Source organism: Trachypithecus francoisi, unplaced genomic scaffold, assembly GCF_009764315.1.
Source record: "Trachypithecus francoisi isolate TF-2019V2 unplaced genomic scaffold, Tfra_2.0 Lachesis_group15, whole genome shotgun sequence".
In the NCBI taxonomy this organism is placed as follows: domain Eukaryota; kingdom Metazoa; phylum Chordata; class Mammalia; order Primates; family Cercopithecidae; genus Trachypithecus; species Trachypithecus francoisi.
The window spans coordinates 50261069-50280360 of NW_022681460.1; the positions used below are offsets into that span (position 1 = coordinate 50261069).

Here is a 19292-nt window from a genome sequence, read left to right on the forward strand (position 1 = left end):
AATCTGTCTTAGCCTGTATCTTTTCATTCAACTGTATCCAAATGGCAGCATTTCAACATTAACATCCAGCATACCTTGAACTATTTTTTTTTTTACATTCTTCTCTTTGTAATTTCCAGTTTCATTAAATATTTTTGGAAGCACAATGAACAAAACTCGCAATAACAGAGGAAGTACAAAAAAACATCATTTGTACATGGATAAGCCCAGGTTTAGGATGTGATTTTAATACTTTTTTTTTTTTTGCGACAGAGTTTCACTCTTGTTGCCCAGGCTGGAGTGTAATGGCGCAATCTCAGCTCACCGCACTCTCCACCTCCCAGGTTCAAGCAATTCTCCTGCTTCAGTCTCCCGAAAAGCCAGGATTACAGACATGCGCCACCACACCCAGCTAATTTTGTATTTTTAGTAGAGATGGGGTTTTTCCATGTTGGTCAGGCTAGTCTCGAACTCCCGGCCTCAGGTGATCCACCAGCCTCGGCCTCCCGAAGTGCTGGGATTAGTGTAGTATCTGTTCTTATCAGTTCAATACTCTTCTTAAAAATGTAAAACACCAAATTTATTTTTCATGTAAAAAGGAAATCAATATATTTTAAATACTCTAAACTAAGCCTAGTTAAGATGTGCTTCTGACACAGTGGTCAACTAAATATGGCAATCAGTGTGAACAATGCCACTTAAGGTAATTATGTATATAAAGATGTTATAAATATTTTGGTGACAGAAATAAAACTGAATAGTGTCAAGAGATGACTTTTCATAAGGAAGTTTTAAATATGTCTGAAAATAGCCCATAACCAAATATATTCTTATTGTACCATACAAAAATCTATTGCTAAAAATATATGAAGCTGTCCAGTCATCCATGCATCCAAAGAGAAGGCAGAAATATTTTCAATAACGTATTCTAATAATAGTCTAAACTGCATGTATTGTATGAGCTAGACTAATGACATCTATCCTCGTAGAACTTTTTTACAACTGTTTCAGGGCACTATATCTTTTTAAAGCTAGTATATACTTAATGCTTAATAATGCAGAAAAATTCACTCACCATTTCAGTGGTGTGCCTTCATATTCAAACCATATCTCACTAATGTCTTCTTGTCTCATAACCTTCTGAAAGTGCTTTTTCACTTTGTCAGTTACCAACGTCAAATAACTTACTCTTGGCAAAAGCAACTGAAATGAAAATTTGTAAAATCGTATTTATTTACTAGTTATTATTTTTAAAAAATACTAAGGTTTTTGAATTTTAAGGAAAAACAGCCGTGTTCTTTGCATTATTTTGAACATCCCACACAAAGTCAACTGCTTTTTATAGAAGATCAAAGCTTAAAGGTTAAGATGTTTTAATATTTCTTATGGGGTCATTACTTTAAGCACAGCTTACCACATATATGCCCAGAATCATCAACACAAATCTATCTACAACTTTCTATAACACTAAATAAAAATGTAATTAGATGTCATACTATTTAAGATACTTATTGATTCTATCAAATTTAACTTAAAAATTAAAATGATTCATCTGAGTCAATTAAACTGTTTTAAGAAGATAATCAACTCGAGTCTTAAAGTATACCTTGACTTATCAATCAAATCTTCTCAACCAGTCCATCATGTTTTGAAGGATGAGAGAGAATGCTGGGCTAGGTAAAGCCTCAACAAAAACAGTATGAAGAACCTGGTCAGTGTTTTTTTTCCCCACGAACGGTACCCAAAAATAAAACAGGAAGAGTGTTTTGGAAAATCAATTATGATTTATATAAAGAACCGACAATTAGATAAAAGAAGGAGGTTGGCAAAAATTTATGGTTTTCCTCCTTTGCAGTAGACACTCTAGTCATTTCTTGCTTTCCTAAGTGTCTGACTTCTTTTGCTGATAAAACTGCTTTGTTATTCTTTTGGCTGCTTTTGTAACTGCATCATCTTTCATGCTCTTTATTCAAGGTGATATCTTTTGACCAATAAATCAAGTGGAACTACTAAGCTGGCAAATATATACAAAAAGAGATATTCTGATTGAAGGAATTTCTATTTAATCATGGAAGTCCAAGATAACAGGTCCCAACTAGGTAGGAGAACATGACATTGATCCTAGGGGCTACGGAGTACAGGGGTATGGGAGGGAGACAGTTGGCATGCTCCAGCATGGAATACAAGGTACTAAACACTATGAACAAGCTGTTGAACAGTATTATGCATTCAATAGACTATAAGTTCTTCTTTTATAAAGAGATAACTGTGACTAGTGAATAAAGAAAAAGGAATTTTTACTATTTAATGTAAGAAAAAGCAGTTTTCTTCCCCCACAGGAAGTATTATCGCCCGTTTTACTTTTAAATAGCTTGCCAATATCATGCTATTCTTAAATAAATGACAGAGAAAACATTCAGTGTATTCTTTCAGAAATGACAAATACAGATGTGACATTAAAGTCTCTTTAAAAAGGCATAACAGCATGGCAAATTAGCTGTTTTCAAAAAATATGTAAGTATAATCTATTAGTCTAATAAGGTCTCTATTAATAAATCCTGAACTTTAATTTAAAAGTGATTATTGGGCATCACATAGTAATCTATTCTGTAGAAAATAATACTGACTTATGGAGACAGTAGGAGGGAAGAAACACCACAGCTAATGGGTATGGATACATCAGCTCCCGATTTTGGAGAGTGTTGTACTACATGCCTTGGCTTCACTCAAAGTTGCTAAAGAACTCACAATGATTTTTATGAAATAAAATCTTTTTTACAATACGGAAAAAAGAACATTAGATTATAACCTCCATTAAGACAGGAATTTTTGCCTGTTTTGTTCAATGCTACATTTCCACTGCCCAAAACAGTGCCTGCTTTAAAGGAGGCACACAATAAATATTTGCTGAATGAGTCAGAGATGCCAAAGGTTAAGTGAGGCAGAGCCAACAACTGTAATTTTAAAAGAATACTCATTTTTAAGGCAGAATCCACATTGAAATATAGCTGCATTTTTCTGTTCTGTTTGGCCTGTAGGAGTAATCTTTAACTAATATATCCATAGTAACACTAAGAAATCACTCTAAGATTTAAGAATGACTATTCTATAGTACATATAGATACAATTTACTTAGGAAATATTTAAACAAATAAAAATGAAAACAACATGAAAAGACATCATCTTCTTGCCTTTTACCTGCAGATTATATATACTACTCATTGTTTTTCTTAGGTGTACTTCATTGGTTTCAGTTATTTGTTTTCAATGTGGTAAAATATACCTAGTATAAAATTTACCATTTAAACCATTTTTAAGTGTACAGTTTAGTAATACTAAGTACATTCAATATCCATCTCCAGAACTTTTTCATCATCCTAAACGGAAACTCTACTTATTAAACAGTAACTCCCCATTCCCTGCTTCCCCGGCTCCCGGTAACCACCATTTTACTTTCTATCTCTATGAATTTGACTATTCTAGGTACCTTATTTAAGTGGAACCATATAATATTTGTCCTTCTGTGTCTGGTTTATTTCACTTAACAAATGTTTTCAATGTTCTCTTAGTTCTTTTACTTTGAATAAGATTAACTCCATTTGGAAATACTGTCAGCTACAATGGAAACTGTCATTCTCTTATTCCTCATTTAGCCCTAGTATAAAGTATTCCATGACTCTGATACAAGTGATTCTTTTTTATCTATACAGCTTAAAAGAATACATATTTTACGCAATTATATGGAATACTTATGTTTCCAAAAAAGTTGCCTATAATTTTATTTCTTCATGCCAAGTCCTATTCTGTCCAACAATTTTCAATTTTAAAATTAGAGACCTTTCTAGGACAAAAATAGAAGTAAAACATACTAGATTTCTGTTCCACTCCAATGTGTAAAGCATCATACTAGGCAATGAGGATATAGCATTGAGAGAGACAGAAGAGTCCTTCCCCTTATACAGCAGACAGGTTAGACAGCAAAAAAGATACAAAATACAAAATTACTAATGTGATTAATGCAAGGAGGAAGTAAAGAATGTTACAAGAGCCAAGTAGCAAAGGAATTTAACCTGATCTAGAGTTTCAGGGGAGACTCTGACACGTAGTGTATGTAACTTAAGGCAAAGAGTCAAAAGACAAATAGGAGTGAAATGAACATGGGTGGGTGTGGAAGTCTGGGTGTGTGTAGGTGTGGGAGATACCTCTGCCTTTTCCAAACAGGGGACATTGCAAGACAAAAGGCATAGAATGAATATAGAGAAACAAAGATGGGCACATTTGAGTGAAGTCTAAGAAGCTGAATATGATAGGAAGGTAGAGAGTTAAGACAGAATAGTGCTGAGGAAGCCAGGGGCCAGATTATAGAGAACCTTGTAAACTAAATTAAAGATCCTAAAAATGATGAAAAGCCACAAAGGTTTTAAGCAAGCAAGTGACAAGATCAGATATGTGTTTAGAAAAGATCACACCAATTGTAGACTAGAAAACGGAAAGAAGGGAAAACTAAAAGCAGGAAACTGGTCATTACCGTGCAATTTGATCTTTTTTTTTTGAGATGGAGTTTCACTCTTCTCACCCAGGCTGGAGTACAAAGGCAAGATCTCGGCTCACTGCAACTTCCACCTCCCAGGTTCAAGTGATTCTCCTGTCTCAGTCTCCCGAGTAGCTGGGATTACAGGTACCCACCACCACGCCCGGCTAATTTTTTGTATTTCTAGTAGAGACGGTGTTTCACCATGCTGGCCAGGCTGGTCTCAAACTCCTGACCTCAGGTGATCCACCCGCCTTGGACTCCCAAAGTGCTGGGATCACAGGCGTGAGCCACTGCACCTGGCCTGATCAGTTTTTAAACAGTAGTCTGGTCTAGGCTGTAGCAGTGGGGGATGAAAGGGATCAGATAAGTCTGAGAGACACTGAGCTCTAAAATCAGCTGGAATAAGTTACCAACTAAATATCTGGGATAAGAGAGAAGGAAGCACCAAACGATGAGCCTCAGGTTTCGAGTAAGAGTAATTCTTCTTGCTAAAATAGGAAGGGAATAAAATAATGCAGATAACCATATTTCCTTGGGGGGAAAGCTGATGAGCCCAGTTTCAAACATACATAGTTTGAGTTCCTGTAAGACATCTAAGTGAGGATCTCCAGCAGACAAATATATAGGTTTGGAGCTCAGGAGAAAAATATTGGGAACTGTCAAGATACAAATGCTTGACAAAGACATAAAAATGGACAAGAACTCCAGGGGGTAAAAAGTGAAGTGAAAAAAAAAGAAAGCAGAGCCCTAAGAAATACCAATATTAAGGAATAAACAAAGGAGAAAGATGTGGCAAAAAAAGGCCACACACATACACACAGACATAAAAACCATACAGGCAAAAGCAAAACCAAGGATACTGAGCACTGCAGGGCTAAACAGCACAGTGCCACAAGATGGGAGAAACAACCAACAACATCAAACACTGCTGAGATAACGCAAATGAAATTTACAAAACAGACTCTGAGCTTGGCTAAAAAGATACCATTAGTGACTTTGGCAAGAATAGTTTTCTTGGAATGGTATGAAAATGTAGTTACAGAAAACTCACTGGTAGGAGGTGGAAGGCAGACAATGACTATAAACAATCTTGTTAAGAAGTCTAGCCATGGAGGAAAAGCCAAAGTTGAGAGATGGGGTCAACAGAGGCTTGTTGTTTCAGGATAGGAAGGCTTTATGACAGCATTAAAAACTGTGAAGGAGCCAGCAGATAAGAAGTTGAAAGTAAAATAAATAGAGAAGGCAGAGGTGGAGGTGGGAGAAGATCAGATACCACTAGCTTTCTGAGAAGGCAGAAGATAGATGGAGGGCTGGGTCTTGCCTAGAAGGAAGAATACTTCTTCCAATATAACAGGAGGGAAAGAGAAGTAAATGTGTGTGACTGCAGATAGGTTTTGCAGATTTGGTGGCAGAAAGTTAAGGGAGGTCCTATCACACCTATCACATCATTTCTATTTTCTTCACGAAGGAGGGAGTGAGGTCACCTGTTAAGAGTGAAGGAAGAGGTCAGGGCTCAGAGACATAGTCACAGCGGAAAAGGGTAGACACCTGACTAAAGATACATAAAGGGATTGCTGCCTAATGTTAAGGGTCCATGACATTGATGACCATGGGTCTAATCATGATTTCTTCTAGACACAAGTCACAAAATAGCAATGCAAATGAGTATATGTGTTTTTATACTGGATAATCTAAATAAAAAGCAACAGTTTAAATGAACATAACCGGAAGAATACAAACTGAAAAGTTATCCAGTTTCTACAAATCTCCTTCCCAATATTCTCTGAAAAATAAAACATAATGCTCAGTGATAATATGTACAGGATATAAGCGGAAAGATTATGCACAGAGGCAACAAATCAAAATGCAGAAAAGACAGGAATATATGTAATATTAATATTAAAAATATGTTCAAACTTAATTGACAGCCAGGGACATATCTGAACGACAGCTATATTGGCACTAAAATCCTCATCTGTAATTCTAAGACTAGTCATTGCTAATGTTTTGTTTACTGTCTTGTATATATTAACTTACACTTACGCACGTACGTATTTAAACAGCCAAATTTGGATTGTGCCATATGGTTTTAAATTCTAGTTTTTTGTTTTATATTTATTATATGCCTGTCACCCAACAGTCTTCAAAAACATAAATCATGACTGTATAAGTGGTTTCTCTGGGTGAAGAATTAGGAAGAATTCAAGAAAAAAGCAATTACCTACAAGACAAGACAATCCTTTCTCCTACAGTTACCCTCAACACTCTTGCCATTTTCAATTTGATTAGAAACACTAGAAAACAACTTACAATCTAGTGCTCACAAGTCTTTTCACATTTAAACAGGTCTATAAAGAAAAAATACTGTATTCTTTACATGAAATTTATTTAACTTTAGGAAGTATGTCAAACATTAGAGTTTGATTTAAAAGTAAACAGGCCTGGTAGAGTAGCTCATGCCTGTAATCCCAGCATTTTAGGAGGCCAAGGCGGGCAGATCACTTAAGGTCAGGAGTTTGAGACCAGCCTGGCCAACATGGCAAAACCCCGTCTCTATTAAAAATACAAAAATTAACTGGACATGATGGCGCACGCCTGTAATCCCAGCTACTTGGGAAGCTGAGGCACGAGAATAATTTGAACCCAGGAGGGGGAGGTTGCAGTAAGCTAAGATGGCGCTACTGCCCCCTCCAGCCTGGGCAACAGGGCGAGACTCTGTCTCAAAAAAAATAAATAAAAATAAACAGACTTAAATTATTTTTCAGTTGTTGTCAATTTGGCCAAACACACTCTTTGGTTTAGATACTATTGCAAAGCCAATGAAAGTTAAAGTTGTAATTAAAGCACCAAAAACTTATTTGGGAAAAAAAAATGGTATCCTAACCTATGTTACAGAACAAGAACAGAAAAAATACCTCTAACAAATGAAATTCTTCTAAAAATAAAACTATGACCATACTTGGTTTTTAACTGTGGTGTTTTTCTAGACAGAAAACGGTTGATATTTCCAAAGATTACTCACACGTATATAACCTTGAGTACCAATAACAAGATTGCCGAACTTCTCTAAAACTATCATTTCTAGTAAGAAAACCCAAAAAGATGATTTCAAACAAAATCCCAATATGAACCTGGGGAAACATTCATGCACTGAGTAGTACCCCTTGAAGAGCCAGTGCCAGATGCTGAGGATGCACAGAGGAAAACAAAAACAAAAACAAAACAACAGTCCTATACCCAAAAAGTGAGCGAATCGGCTCCTTGGTAAGTAGCTTCCTCCACTAATCTGACTTCCCGTGGCGAAGGCAGGCTAAGGAGTGGCGCTGCCTCTCAGAGATGAGGGGGAAAGCAAAAGGCAGACTTTACTAAAGTGAAACAGAAGAAGCGTTTCCTCATCACAAATACATTTCTACTTTTCCATATCATCTCCAGGTAAACACTAGAATGCATACCTGAGACACAAAAAGAAAAAACAGTAACAACAATTGAGAATATCTTTGCCTATTACGGGCTATTCAGTAAACCAGGCAGGATGTCATCTCTGACAAGAGGCATAAACTGGGATTATACATGCACTTAGAAAAGGGAAACAAAGCACACCAAAATCAGAAGACATTTGAAACGTGTTTGTAAAATACGTAATCCATTAACTCACACCTGCAAGTCTAGGTGCAGCAATTTATAATATATATTACATATATATTACATATTATCTCACATATAACATACAATAGCTCAGTGAACATATCATGTGTGTATGTGTGCATGTTTATATGTTCATTAAGCTATTAAAACACTGTTAAACAGTTGCTTGGAATCTCTTAACTACAAAAGAATACAATCTGAACCTATTATTTTCAAAATCTCTTCCTATTAAAAAAGCACATTATCTTATTATTCCATTATCATACATTTATTATATATGAATATATGCATAAGAAAAAGAAAGTCAAGCAGGCACCATAGATGATTGATTCCATTAACATACCCACATACATGTAAGGAAAAGAAAGTCCAGAAGGCATCATGACAACATGTGGTTTTGTCCTCTGAGTGGTGAATATTTCCTTCTTTATGCTTATCTATGTTAATTTTTTTTCCAAAATAAGCATGAATTAGCTGTATATAAAATGTTACATAATAATGGCCTCCAAGTTCTTAGAGCTTTTTTTTTTTACAAAAATGGACAAGGTTAAATATCCCATTTGCCACAATCAATGTACTTACATAGTATGGTTCTGCTTCCCTTTCAGTTATCTCATCCTGATATAGCGTGAAGCAAGTTGGAATTCGTCCAAACCACACATCTCGAAGCACATCTTTGTCATCTGTCATTCTTCCAGTAGTTAAAGCAGTACATACAGGCTAAATTCTTTTTTCAACCAAAGCCAAACTGAAAATAAAATAAAGAGCATTAGTCAGATCCTTGAAAGGATGAAGAACCTGCTAGAAAACAAAAGATTATTTTAAAAAATCAATGCCATAAAGATTATCCACTTCAAAAAAAAAAAAGATGTGATCGCCAATCTTTAGTATAAATCCAAAAAAAGTACAACAAATTCTAAATGTAAAATTATTATTTAAAGGAATCAGAAAAGTAACTAATTCAAAATTACATATACCAGTAATATTCATTGTACATTTGAGTAATGAACCAAAGTCAAAAATGAAACTATATTTGCCTCAGTCTTTCAAGCCCAGAAGAGTCTACTGCTTATCTAAAGAGAAGCTTCACCTATACCCTATGAATCCTGACAGTCCAACTCCAAAGGATCGTTCTTGCAGTTACCCCTGCAGACAGTTCTTCCTCTCTTCCTGCAAAACTACTCTCTCATCTTAGAAAATATCTCTTTCACATTGGGGAAAAAATCTTTCTATAAACCCATTCCCCATTCTAAATTTCATCCTCTCCACAATGTAATCCCACCAATACTTCCATTTTAATTACTTCTTTTTGTAAACCTTCTACCAAAAGTGGCCCCCTAAACACCTTTCTCTGTATCCTACTATTCCCCTACCTAATATGCTCCTCTCTCACCTATTCAAATCCCTACTCTGTAAACCAAGCTCCCAGTCCTCTGGCCCCAATGAAACAGTAAAAGCTTCTGCTTGGATCTCTCAGAATATTCTCTATACCACAAATATAGCACTAGGTCTGCAAAACAATATTCTAGGTATGGCATAAGGACATGGCTTTTGACCTCCATAATATCCAAGTGCCTTCCAATGCTAATATTCTACAATTGAATAACACAATACACGACATGACTAAATGCTGAAATAAATACTGTTGATAATATACACTTAGAATAACTCAACAGGTGTCACCTGGATACTAAGATTCAATATACTTATCCAAATAATATTTCTCATCTTTGATAGGCAGCTAATTCATAATCTATCATAATGTATCTTATGAAAACATTCAAAATAATCTTACAAGTTTAGCCAAATATGAATTATTAACACTGAATTATTCAAGGAGTTTGTTTCCCTTTTTTTCACTTCCACTGACCAATGCCAAGTACACTAAGACGGTCATAAATTAATTAGTCAAAGAAAGAAAAAGTTGGAGGTCAACTGGATGCAATGTCATCTACAGGTAAGTAAACAGCAAGAGGTGGAAAAAGTATGTCCAACATAAAAGTACTAGGCAACAAGAATTCTGGTTCTTAAACTAAGTCCAGTCCAGTTAGTGTTTTAACTTTTATTAAAACATATCCACAAAAACAACTATTTTAAGCAAATGATATGCATACATGCATGTAAACTTCATATCATTCCACACTGCTAGGCTACAAATTCAAACAACTATTGAGTTTCTGCATTTGGCAAAAAATTTCCAAGTTTACAAATGACACAAAATTAACGCACTGAAAACAGGAAACACCGCACTACTTCCTGATTACATTAATGGCTTGCTCTTTTTAAAGCAAATTTACTAGTGGCAAAAAATAATGAAATCTAGGTTATCACAAATAAGTAAAACTAAAATTGAATCTGATATAAAGGTGGTATGCAGTTGTTTCTGCAGCCAAGATACATCAAGTTAGTCAGCAGCTGCAACTGAGATTCACCTTTTGATGATGAAGCGAAAAATAATTTGAGACAAAGAGTTCCTTTAATAAAAATCTTTAATAAAAGTTAATTACAAGCTTGAAGCTGAAGTCACTGTATTGTCACTATTGATATTATTTTTCTTCTCAGAAGAAGCAGATAGAAAATATAATCCAAGACAATTACTCTTCCCTCCTCTCCAAGCACTGTTCTCTCAAGGAGGAATAATAATCTGATTGGTCAGATTCCAGGACACCACTTGAGCCATGTTTATTAATAGGCAGGGATCATCATAAACCAAAATATCATGCATGTGAGTGTGGCTCCCTTCTCTCCCCTCTAGGCTGCCAGACAAGAACCCGGACCATCCTGCTCTTTCTTTCCATGACATTCTCTTCTGTTTCTCCCTTCCACGTTTCACGAACAGTAAAATGAATGACCAATGTTCTCTGTTTCTAAGTCCCTTCCCAAAAGAGATACAAATATAGACTTAGGGGAAGGCAGAACACCTCAAGACTCCAACTACAGGCTTCAGTTTTAAAGTCTTATGTTCCACCAAAGTTTACCAAAGTTCTACAGTAGGATTTTAAGTACAAAGTACGAGTGAAAGATAAATTGGTACTTTATTTCCCATATACTATTGTTGCTTACATGTATATTTTTTGCAAGACCTAAAGGGAAGAATTAACTCAGCGAAGGCAGCTAAAGGTGTAATGCAGTAGAGCTGATACAAATTTTGCAAAACAAACAAACTCTGCAAAACAGATTTATGAAAACTGCAAACGAGGCTGCTTACTGCCTCAAAATACACAGACCCAAATTTATAGGCTCTTAAAATGTTAATCTTTCCATATTAATATTTACCTATAATAAATTATATAAGAAAGCATGTCTCCAGTGAATACACTTGAACTTTAAAAATACGTTAAGAAAAAGAAGGGATACATGAATAAAACTAAAGGTTGTAAGTTTTCAATAATCCTTTTTTAAAGAGGCAATAAAACAAAATTTACTCTTGAGAGGCACTATAGAGTAGGAGTCAGAAGTGTAAAATGTGGAGCCAGACTGTGTGGACCCAAAACCAGCTCCACCACTTACAGTGTGACCTCAAGTAAGTCATTTAACTTCTCTATTTCTGTTTTCTCATCTGTAAAATGGGAAAACAGCACCTACCACATTAGATACAAGAATTAAATGAATTAATACATGTAAAGCACTTGAACAATGTCCATCATATAATATGTACTATAAAGGTTATCTACCATTATAATTTACAGAACATGTCTCAAAAAATGTTTAAAAGTCAACATTTAAAGACTTCAAAAACTAATAATAATCAAAAGCATTATATAACATAAGTAGGAATTACAGGTATAAAAAAGCTAAAAATTTTGCAGTAATCACTGCTAATAATATGCAATTTACAGTCAAATATTTAATCACTTGATATGCCTAGCTGTGTGGCAGGTGCTAGAAGAACAACAATAACAGACTTTTAAAAACCTCAGTCATTAACAAAGTATAATCTCCAAATCTACTAAACATACCATGCACTTTCTGTCCTTTCTGTGCCTTTGCCCATGCTGGTGGTACCCTTACCCTAAAGCAGCCTTCTTCACCTTGTCTTCCAACTTAAACATCCCTTAGGACCCAGCTCAAAATAACCTTTCTTCTACACATGATTCAGGCAGAACTCGCCTTGTTTTCTCTTGGCACCTCTACTTTTCCTCTACCCTTGTAAGTTTCTATCAATAGTATTTATTTGTACGTCTCCTCCAGTGTTTGCAATAGATTCCCTTAGGGAGAAGGATCATATCTCATTCATCTCTTCACCTCTGATACTTGGAATGGTATCTGGAATTCAGTAGGTGCTCAAAAAATCTTACTGAATTTGAATGTGTTGGAAAGACAGCATATGATATAAAATTACAGAACTAAACAGAATCCCGAAAAATGAGGTAAGCAGGTGAGATTAGATAATAAAAATTAGATAACAGTAGATAATATACTACTTTAAATACCAAGTAACTCCAGAAATACTATACATTTTATATTACCTCACACTTGATACACACAAGCCTATATGCTCCCATTTTACAAATGATAAATTTGAGAAGAGGACGTCAGATGATTTTTCTAAAATCTTGTGGCTAATAAATGGCAGAGCCAAAATTAGAAGCCACATCCTAACTCAGGTTTCTAATCTCATATTCTTTCCATCATACTATAGGGACTGCCATCATCCCTCCCAACTCCAAAACATCCATATGTCCATGGTATAATTAAATGTTACCTTGTGAGAGCTTTCATGGGGCATGGGAAAGAGGGGAGTTGGAGATATTAATACATCCTATAGTGTTCAAAGAATTTTAAAAGATGTGCAACTTGAAGAATGGGTAGAATATAGACAGGCAAAAAGATGACAAATATTCTAACAGGCCAAAATAGCATCAATAAAGGCATTAAGTGGGCAGGCGCAATATATGTGCCAACTTTTAAGGAAATTTTGGGTTGAGAGTAGTATTAATAGATAATGAAAGAGCTGATACCAAAACATGTTTTAACATCACATGTGACCTTTAGGCAAGTCACTTCACTAAGCTTCAATTTCCTTACTTGTGAAATGGAATTACTATTACCCAAGTCACAAGGTTATTCTGGAAAAAAAAAAAAAATCCATAAAGTGTTTGATACAACAATGGACACATGGTAAGTGCTAGCAAGCAATTATTATTCCTCTAATGTTAAATCTGTAAATGTAAGTAAAATGAGACTAGACCATGAAACATACCAAACAGAAGACTGGAGGTGGATCTCAATTTCATCCACCAGTCCTATAGTGCCTACGGGTTTTAGAATGGCAAAATAAAAACAATTATGTGGTAGCAGTGCACAAAAGGAGAGCCTTGAGTCAGAGAGGCTAGCCAGGAAGTAATTTCAGCAACTAAGGGAAAAAGTAATGAGTGCTTGACCTATAGAGGTAGTCGTGGACTGGTGAAAAACAGATGAGTCTTTCCAAGGAAGAAAGAGAAGTTGGTGAAAAATGAGGGATAAAGAACAAGGGAAAGGAAGTTTAGATGCTGACAGCATGCAAAATACAATAAGATAGTTAAGGGGCTTTGAAATCAGACTGACATGGGTTTAAATCCTGATTTCCACCTATTAGTTACGTGTCTTGGACAACAAACCCATCCTCTTTGACTCTCATATTTGTGAAATGAAGATAATTATAATTTTCACAGGGCTGTTAGGTGTTTAGTACATTTGGTAACCACTCAATAAACAATGCATGTTTTTAGTACACAGTTTCCTCATACTTCCATGGCCCCTCTGCTTGAACACTTTTTCCCTCCTCTTTTAGCCAACTCTTAATTCTCTTAGGCTTAATATCAGCTCCTTGGGAAGCTTTCCCCTAAGCAGCCTCCAGTCTAATTACTTCTTTAATAGCATGCAATACCATGCAATGCAATTCCTGTTTATCTTATCTGTCTCCTGCCCCTCCCCACATTGAAATTTTCTTTGACAGCAAAATTTAGTCATATGTACCTTCTAATCACCAATATTAGTATAGTTAGCAGATAGCAGGCTTTGACATTTTTGTTAAATAATGGGGAAAAAATATATAAATATATGAATCTAGCTACTTTAAAAATTTCTAGATTTAAAATTTCTAGATTTAAATTTCTAGATTTAAAAATCTAGAAATTGCCGGGCGCGGTGGCTCAAGCCTGTAATCCCAGCACTTTGGGAGGCCGAGACGGGCGGATCACGAGGTCAGGAGATCGAGACCATCCTGGCTAACACGGTGAAACCCCGTCTCTACTAAAAATACAAAAACTAGCTGGGCGAGGTGGCGGGCGCCTGTAGTCCCAGCTACTCGGGAGCCTGAGGCAGGAGAATGGCGTGAACCCGGGAGGCGGAGCTTGCAGTGAGCTGAGATCCAGCCACAGCACTCCAGCCTGGGCGACAGAGCAAGACTCAAAAAAAAAAAAAAAAAAAAAAATCTAGAAATTTTATCCCTAAACTCCTTTGCAAATCAGTATAGTCATGCTTTAAATTCAGCATATTCTGTTATTTTAGAAAGATTTTCTCTCTCCTACATACACTACACCATTATCACCATCCATCCAATTTCAAGGAAATATCTTGGAAATAAAAAAATTCCAACCCATGATGCAATCTACTAGAAGTAAGTTTTTTGAGGGCAGGGACTATTCTTGTCTGTTCTACTTTCTGCATCTAGTTCAGAGCCTGGGACAGAGTAGGTGCCCACCAAAAACATCTGTTAACCAATCAGTCATTTAGAAAATGGCACGGTCTGATAACAATATAATGCACAACTAATAGTCTCTTTCACACTATGTACCAAGAAAGACTAACCTACTACATGAAGTAATTTTCGTTGACAGAACTCCCAACTACCTAGAAATATCAAATACTTACTAGACTAAGTGCGTAAACATCAAAAAATAATAATATATGCTGGCTGGTCTTCCTTTAAATTCATAAACACTAACCTCAAAACCGGGCCCTTGGTACTGCCTAGTGTTCCTACTTTTCCCTAGTCCATTTATTCTCCCCCTTTCCTACATCACTATTCCATACCTTCTTCTCCCTCAAACGTTCACTTCTTTCTCCTCCTCTCTTTCTCTCTCAGCTAATGACCTTGTTTTCTATTTCCTTCTATCCGCTTACTGTGAATCAGTGATTCTCAAGAGGAATTTTACTCAACAGTCCCACCCTGGGAGGGAGGAAATTTTGTAAATCTCTCCAAACTCTAAATGTTGAAATGCCCCAGGACTCAATCCTTGAACCACTCCCTTGGAGATCTCTCACATGGTTTTAAATACCACTTATACATTTACACTCTCACAGTTTTATCTCCTGTCCAGACTTCTCTTTTGAACTGCCTGGCTTCACATATACCACTACACATGACATTTCCATTTAGAAATGTAACATATGCAAAACGGAAAACCATTTCAGATTCTTCCTTCCCCCTCTCTCCTATCACTATCACTCTGTGGTCTTTTCTGTTTTGCTAAGTGGAAAAGTCCTTTTTTTTTTTCTTTTAAGAGACAGGGTCTTGCTCTCACCCAGGATGGACTACAGTGAAGGATCATGGGCCACTGTAACCTTGAGCTCAAGGGGGTCAAGTGATCCTTCCCTCCCATCTCAGCTTCCCAAGTAGCTAGGACTACAGGCTCATGCCACTATGCCCAGCTAATTTTTTTTTTTTTTGTAGAGACAGGGTCTCGTTATGTTGCCCAGGCTGGGGATTCTCTCAAACATGGTATTACAAGCATGAGCCACCATGCCCAACCAAGTGCTATTCTTCAGCTGCTCAGTCTGCTCAGGACTCCCTTGGAGTCCTCCTTGACCCTTCTTCTACCTGACTGCTCTCAAAGTAAATCTGGTCATTTCGCACTACCTCCACTATTACCACCCTGATTCGTCACCTTGACCTTTAACCTGGATAAATGCAGTCAATGGCCTACTAACAACTCTTATTTCTGCATCTGCTGCATACAGTCAACACAGCAATCAGATCTTTTAAAACACAAGTTAGATCAACTTACTCCTCACTCAAAACCCATCTCATTCAAAGTACAAATTAAAGTTCTTATAAATTCCTACATGGTCCTAAAAGACTTGGCCCCATTTCCACCTAAGTATCCACTACTTCTTTCCCTCTTGTTCATTATTTTCCAGTCAAACTACCTAGTATGCACCTGCCTCAGGGCTTCAGTGGTAGCTCTTTCCAAGTGGCACCCTTCTTTATCATCTATAGGCCTCCACGTTAATATCATCTTTTCTATGGCCACCACTTCCATCTCCTGGCTTTCCCTATACCCCTGCACTGCTTTGGTTTTTTTCTCTAGCACTTTCGGCCACTTGACATATACACTTGGCCCTCCCTACCCATGGGTTCTTTGTCCTTTTATCCAACCAATCATGGATGAAAAAACATTCAGGGAAGAAAAAAAGTCAGTACTGAACATGTATAGACTCTTTCTTGTCATTACTCCCTAAACAATACACCATACCAACTATTTATATAGCATTTCAGTTGTATTGGGTATTATAAATAATGCACAATTGAACTAAAGATAGGAGGATGTGCATAGGTTATCTGCAAAGACTACACCATTTTCTATCAGGGACTTGACCATTTGAGGACTTTGGTATCCAAGGGAGGTCCTGGAACCAATCTCCCAGAGATGCCGAGGGATACGAAAGACTGTACCTTAACTTTTGTATCAATGTCTTCTCAACCCATCCCCAAAGTGGAACTTCATGATGGCAGGGATTTTTATTCTTTTGTTCACTATTTTGTTTACTGTTTTGTCCAGTGCCTAACACATAGGAGGTACTCAGTTTGGGGGAAATTAACGAAATAAACACACACTTGACGTGTGTGCATAAAAACCCATATCCATACAGTTCCATTCCGTCCACTTTTCCCCAATTTTAAGTAGCATATCTTTGAAGATCAATGCACAGGCTTAAATCTGCTGTAAAATACCTTTCAACTACTACCCTCAGCCCAACATCCTCATTTTCAAATTCAAAATTCAACCAGAAACTCCGTCTATGGAAATCACAAATAGTTCAGTTCAGAGCCAAGTATCCAGTTTCAAGGTCTCAGAAATCTAACAAGCCAATTCTGGAAGGCTTTGGAAGTTCAGCTACTGCCTGATTAAGTCTCCGGGTTCTGACTGCTCAAGACATGCTGTGCCTACTCACCCCTCAGAAAAATCTAGAACCAACAGTTTCCTAGGTTCCTCAAGTTCAGGATAATTGTAAAATAATCCAAAGTACAAAAGAAATATGTAAAAGTGTCTTGCCAACAGAAAATGTCTTTGGTAGCACTAAATATAATTATTGAGACAAGTAATATCGTAAATAGATAAACTGTTTGGAGGACATACCCACCGAGTTTGGACAGACTCACACTGCACTGTGCAATAAAGGTTTAAATAACTGTGTTCCAGGAAAAATGCAGTTCCTGAACTGAACTCTAGAGCCTGTGACTAGACTCGCTTTCCTACCTTAGTAAGCAACAGACATGTACCCCAAGAGGGACCCCACAGGCCACACCCGCCAACCGCCCCGGGGGCGGCGTCTCGCCAACTCCACCTCTGCCCGGAGGAACCACCTTCACCCTCCATCGCCGCCGGGCGGGCGCTCCTCCAGGCAGCTTCACCCCTCCTTCCTACCACACCTACCTGGCCCCTCCCCAGCCCTCCTCCTCTAGGAATTTCATCACACAAGGGGACACACACACGTACCCTACCCGAAGCAACGGCTCCTCCTTCCGGCTCCCCGCACTGGTAGGTACGTCTGGATTCCGAGCTCCGGTGGGGCGGCGGGGCAGGCTGCCCACCTGACACACTGCCCTGCGGGGACGCGGTAGCAGGACTCCAGGAAGCCCGCGCAGCCGCAAAAAGCACCGGCGCGGAGGTCGGAGCCAAACCCTGCTGCACTTCCGCCCTCTGGTATCCAGCGAATAAAACCGGCAGCGCCGCGGAGCCCTGGAAGCGCCCCACAAGTCCAGTCACCCTCGGCGCCTGGAGATGACGTCACGCGACCCCACGTGGCCCGAACTCCGCCCTCCGTGTTCTGCCCAACCCCGCGAGGAGGCCCGAGTCGCTCCTGAGCATGCGCCAAAGGAGCAGGCCGCTTGAACTAGGGGCCAAACCCCTCCAAGTTCATAGCTTCTACCCTCTTGTGAGAGTCTCGCGTCAAAGCGTAGTTATTGGGGCTTGGGGAGGTTAATGTAACAGTTCCACAAGAACAGCTTTTAAAATACTGAAACACTGCCTCCCTAGAGCTTGATCGCAACATCCCTTTCTTCCTGGCATCACACAACAGTATTAATAAAACATTAGTTTACAAAGCACTTTCCCATCCATTTTCTCATTTGATCTTATTCTCTACTTTGTTGGAACCACCGCGGGCATTCATTAATAGCCTAATTTAACAGAAGACTATATGAGTACTGAACCCTCCCACCCATCCAAGAGTATGTATCTTTATCCCACTGTTTGTAAAAATAATTAGTAAACTTACTAATAAAGAATGTTTGAATTGGCTCTATCCAGAAGTCTTACCAGGAATTTAAGGTTTTTCTCTTAATTACACATGCCTTAACGCCATGCATGTTAAGTAAGTACTGTGCTGAGACTAAAAACAGGTTCTTGATAATTGGGAAGATAAGGAAAATTCTAGTAGTAGCCACGGGATTCTTTTAAAAAGAAAAATCTTCTTGGAGTTGGACTAAGTACAATGATTTTAAAATGGTAAATTACAGCCCATTAGTGGGTATCTAAATCAAGTTAGGGAAGCATGCCCAGCATCTTTTTAAATGAAATAAAATAGAAAATGTCAGCATGCTTCACACATGTAAAGGGTAAATATTGTTTCCTGAAATTTTTACTTCAGTATGTATGTGTGTACACTGCATAGGAAGTGAAATACATTTCTTAGTAAGGGTAGCAGTCAGAAAAGTTTGAAAGTTCTGGTCCTCTTCACCTACTCAGTGCAGAAATCCTCACTACAGTGTCCCCAGTAAACAGCCATTAGCCTCTGTAAGAAAGCTCGTGGGATTAAGGTGCATTATCTTCCCAGTGTCAGACAAAAGTATATAAAATTTACTTTAAAATGTATCCAAAAAATAAGATGGATTTAGGGGCACGTAGATGGATAAATATGTGATTAA

General features: G+C 37.6%; 1 protein-coding gene across 4 annotated transcripts in view; it reads right to left on the bottom strand.

The window, feature by feature from the left end:
- ATG5 (autophagy related 5) overlaps positions 1–18157 on the bottom strand; it is a 137609-nt gene extending 119452 nt beyond the window's left edge. For 2 of the 4 annotated variants that reach the window (XM_033234734.1, XM_033234737.1), the window contains exons 1-3: positions 17863–18157; positions 8741–8906; positions 1055–1182 (exon numbers count right to left, since the gene is read on the bottom strand). In XM_033234734.1, the coding sequence (XP_033090625.1) occupies positions 1055–1182; positions 8741–8848 (236 nt within the window). In that variant the 5' untranslated portion in view covers positions 8849–8906; positions 17863–18157. The remainder of the gene's footprint in view (positions 1–1054; positions 1183–8740; positions 8907–17862) is intronic. The other 2 variants (XM_033234735.1, XM_033234736.1) reach the window with 2 other exon arrangements.
- Between the last annotated feature and the right edge of the window lie 1135 nt (positions 18158–19292).